Source organism: Chelonoidis abingdonii, chromosome 1 (genome assembly GCF_003597395.2).
Source record: "Chelonoidis abingdonii isolate Lonesome George chromosome 1, CheloAbing_2.0, whole genome shotgun sequence".
In the NCBI taxonomy this organism is placed as follows: domain Eukaryota; kingdom Metazoa; phylum Chordata; order Testudines; family Testudinidae; genus Chelonoidis; species Chelonoidis abingdonii.
The window spans coordinates 291,296,916-291,301,546 of NC_133769.1; the positions used below are offsets into that span (position 1 = coordinate 291,296,916).

Consider the following 4,631-nt stretch of genomic DNA (forward strand, 5'->3'; position numbering starts at 1 on the left):
ACCAAATCCTCTAATAGAAGCAAGATATTTAGAAAGAGGCTTTTGTTTCTGGCACCAGGATAGCAGAGAACTTGGTAACAGGAATCCCACAGCAGCAGTGGTACTTTGTGGAGCCTGCAGCCAACACTTTTCTACTAATGATATAAGGATAATCAAGGGGGACACTGTTACCACAGGATCTTCCTTCCAGCCCTTGGCAAGACATAGCTACAGCAAAACACAATCTTTGTAACTAGAGCCACAATACTGGACTTAAAATGCTGCTTATGTTACAGGAGTGCAATATGATAGGAGTTCGGTATTCCTGATTTGTTTTAAGCTCATAAAGGAGTAACTATGAGGATGTATGTCAATAAATGTTAATTATTTTTCAAAGTAAGCACATTTTTGAACGTACTTTGGTTGACTGTGTCCCTTTTTAGAAATGCACTTAACACAAAACAGTCTTCTACTTTTTCTAAATTATCCACAGTCTCTATAATGCCTTCTGTAGCTTCCACTGAGAGCACACTGGAAGCATTGGAGTGAAACTTTTTCTTCAGATCTTCTGTACTCAAGGGTTTCCTCCAATGTCCATAGAATGTATCGCAGCGTTCACTAAACACCTTGCCATCCTGAAGAGTGACATTAACCTCACAGTAAAGGTTATCAAAGCTAGGCTTGTTATCGGCAGGATGCTCTAGCTTAGTTTTGCTGAGCAGCTCCTTTAACTCTGGCCTAGAAATGTTCTGATCGCTGAATGACTGAATGGAGATACTGCCATCCAGCAGAGTAGTGCATGCAGCAAACTGGAAAGAATGCCGGGCTTCATGTTCAGAGTTAGGGAAAGGTCTGTTCACATATCTAACATCTGGGACTTTGACAACAATTCTCTTAATTCTACTAATGGGGACTGAGTCATCACTCTCCACAAGGTACTTCCTTAGTGAAGAGACTGCATCTGCCACCCAGTGTGTTCCAAGATGAGCAGGAAAGCGCTTGATGGCCACATCTTGTTGATCCAAGAGCCAGGAATAAGATTGTAAAGTTGGCAGAAACTGGGGGGCATAGTCTGTATAAAAGGCACCCAAGCCTGACTCCATGTCCAAGATCTGTTTGTTTCCTTGAAGGCCCAGTGACGCAAAGCAAGTTGCTTCCAGGCCATGCCTAGCTGCATTGCCAATGTGAAGGGGTTTGGTTTGTGTTGCTGCATTAGCCATTGGGGCACCTGCATAAGAAGCAGCAACAGCCAAAGCTGCTTTACACTTAAACTGATCGAGTGCTAACAATTTAGCAGTAGCTGCTGCACTCCCTATGGTGCCAACCACAGATGGTGGATGAAACCTGAGAAAACAAAAAAACAGCTCGTCATTACCAGATTTCAGAGGGAGAGACATGAAGTTTAGGAAATGACTCACTGTAAGCACCTCACCCAGCTCCCACTAACATCAGTAAGAGTTGGATCAGACCATAAATCAACATATGTTTAAAAGCTCAAGGTCCAGTCCAGAAGTGGAACTCCAGAGAAGCTCTGTTTTGCCCAGATGTTGAATGAAAATGCTGTGTATTATTATTAGTGCACAGGCAAAGCTCTTCAGCACCTTCAAACACGTGGAAGGAGAGCAGTTCCGGTGTGGGGCGGAAGAACACAAAGTCTTCAGGGAAGACTTTGGCTTTGGACTAGATTCACCAAGGTACTGAGGTAGCTAGCTGCCTCTTTAGGCAGCTAACCAAAATCGAGGACCACTGGCATTCTCAAAAAACTTCTGCTCAGATGCCAGCTTACCTTGCAGGCATCTAAATGTCCACTGGCAGGCATGTGAAAAGCCAACTAAGTCCTGACACCACCAACAGCTAATTAGCTGCATGGAGTCTTAGCGCAAGCAGAAGCCCCAAAGCCCTGAAGCAGACTTCTCAAACCAGGTCTGTCCCCCCATGCAATCTTGCCAGTGGGGTCCAATTCTGTAGGCATTCTCAGAACACGCCTACAGGCTTGGATCTCTCATGAAAAAAAGTGTGTCCATCTATGTCCAGAATATCAATAGCCCAGTGCATAGGGCAACACCTAAGTACCTGCGTGAATGTGGCCCTTTGTGACTGCTTTATCATACACCACTAACTCCGCTACTCCATGTGTAGTGAGCAGCAAGAAAACTCTAAGGCTGTGGTAGCAACAGCAAAGCATACATCCTTGTGGAAGGGAATTTTTTGTTCCTGAACTGCTTTGAGGCCATCTTCAGTCTATAGCCTATTTACTCTGGGATTATACTGAGCCCAAGGTTTGTCCTAGGGAGAGATGAATCCTCATTTGTGGGAGCAAGTGATGGTCTTCTGTTTACATATTAAGACCTGATCAGATGCATTCCCATGTCCGATTAAAACTGACAGACTGAGATTTTTCCCCCTAGCATTGTTCTTTTTTCACTATTTTGAATCAATATAAAGGCTAATGGAGTCTTTTGAAATGTCACACTGACTGCACAGCAAACAGTGCCCCATACTAAAAAGACAATGCCATTTATTGTGCTTCTTAAAGGCAAAAATTACAGTAGAGTGTTTTTGTTTTGTTTTGTTTTTAAAGATTGGCTTCAGTTCTTGTTTTTTGAATTTCTGGATGGAACCACATAGAAAATGAGCTTAGCTGTGCAACTTACATGACTTTGAATCCTGAAGTGGAAAAGATGATAGTGACCAGTTGGCTCTAGCTATGAAATAAATTTATTAAGACTTTGACAAAAGTGTCACGAAAAGGCAGTTCGGGAGAGGTTTTTGATAGAGTAATTGGAGATTGGAAATGAGCATTGCTTTCGCCTCTTAAGCTTAATTATATTAAAAAATAAATAAATACAGCATCTCCATTTAACCCAAATACTATAGATCAAATATCCTTTACGTACCTTTTTGGAACATAGCTGGCTTCATTGGAAAAGTGCATCAATCTGCCTTGTACTTCAATCCCTACATTGAAAGCTAAGAGCAGGTCAAGGCCAGAGAATTTTTGCTTTTGAGGCAGGACTTCTGATAGAGCAAGCAGAGCAGGAAGCACAGCCCCAGATGGGTGTGTGGCTGGATGCCATGTATCATCAAAATCCATTGAGTGAACCTTGTGGGAAAGAGAGATGCCTCGATTTGTAATTAGAGATTCACTGTCTGCCTGACAAGATCAACTAATCCCAAATGAAAAGATTTTAACTAAATATAAACAAACACTGAAGAATTGAATTTTCTTTCAGGACAATTTATTTTTACTTATGCTTTTTTTATTGAGCTATGCACAAAAATGATAATGAAAAATGAGAATATAGTTATACTTTGTGGAGAAGGGGGCTTGATTTCACCAGCTTTAAAGCAATATAACTCTAAAGGCTTGTCTACTCTAGAAAGCTTTGCTGGTTTAAATATACGGGTATAATTTAAGCAGAAAAAAAAATCTTTGTGAAGGCATAGTTATAAATTACTTATACTGGCATAGCTTATTTTGGTTCAGGAAGTGAAATAAGCTATATCGGTATAGGGATGGGCTCCACATATACCAGTATGAGCTCTAGTGTGCAAGCAGTTATATCTATAAAAACTCACAACCCTAACTGACATAGCTATGCTGGTAAAATGTTTCTAGTGTAGGCCGGCCCTAAGTGACAACAGAAGTAGGCTTATGAATGCAGACATTTACATACCAAAATATTATTTCCATTTCAAAACACTTGAAAGTTAGGAAATGTCAGATTTACAGTTGCTGCGTAACCCTATTTCTGTCCCTTTGTGAATTCATTCTGTGCCCTGAAGGAGGCAGAATTCTGGTAGGAGAATAGTACGTGACCATGCACTGGAAGACTGTATCATGTTTATGAACAAAGGCTAGAATTAAAATGGCATGGGCAACTGTAAATCTGCCATCTCCTAGCTCACAAATGCTTAGCTTTGCATTCTAAACAATGTAGCTTTTTCTATGTAATTGCTTAGGTTTTGGGAAAAGGAAAAGGTGAAAAAAAACCTGTTATGTGTAACTGTAGCAACCTCCCCAACTTGTATCATCAGTGGGATTTCAGCTCCTCACAACAGATTTCAACCACTTGAGCAACAGCTGGTATCAGGAGAAAGCTGTTATCCCAGAGTTAGGGTGAGCCACTTGCCCCGTAGAGTCATGTGCTGCATTCATGAGGGCATTTGGGGCTGAGGAGGGTCCAATGCAGTCTGTCCTGGTTCCTCAACCCCACTCCAGCTGCCTGGCAGCTCACAGGTGTTCCCAGGTACAGTTTGTGCTGTTGCTGCTGTTTTAGCAGCAGCATGAGTCCTGTACTTTAGAATGTTTGTATCAGTTGTTATTCTGGCAGGCTGCCAAAGTTTGCCCTCAGGAACTTCAGCCGCACATGGAAAGGATGTTTTTAATAATTTATATCTCAGCAAAACCTGGACAGAATTTGAGGGACAAAAGACACTTTTCTTGCTTGCGGGCTGTTACCTTGCCACATTCCAAAGGCCTGCTGCAGACAAAGCCTGTATTAGCCCATCTCAAGAAAGGTGGCAAGAATCTTTTATAATGGAATTGTCATAAATAGATAGGTAAGGTAAGGGTTAAGTTTCTTTTACCTGGAAAGGGTAACCAAACACCTGACCAGAGGACCAATCAGAGAACTGGATTGTTTAAAGTC

At 41.7% G+C, this 4,631-nt stretch overlaps 1 protein-coding gene across 1 annotated transcript in view; it reads right to left on the reverse strand.

Annotated features, from left to right (window-relative positions):
- Positions 1-370: 370 nt before the first annotated feature.
- Positions 371-4,631, reverse strand: part of ACOD1 (aconitate decarboxylase 1) — a 10,843-nt gene continuing 6,582 nt past the window's right edge. Inside the window, 3 exon segments of the mRNA XM_032799879.2 lie at positions 371-418; positions 420-1,323; positions 2,877-3,082. Of these exon segments, the coding sequence (XP_032655770.2) occupies positions 371-418; positions 420-1,323; positions 2,877-3,082 (1,158 nt within the window).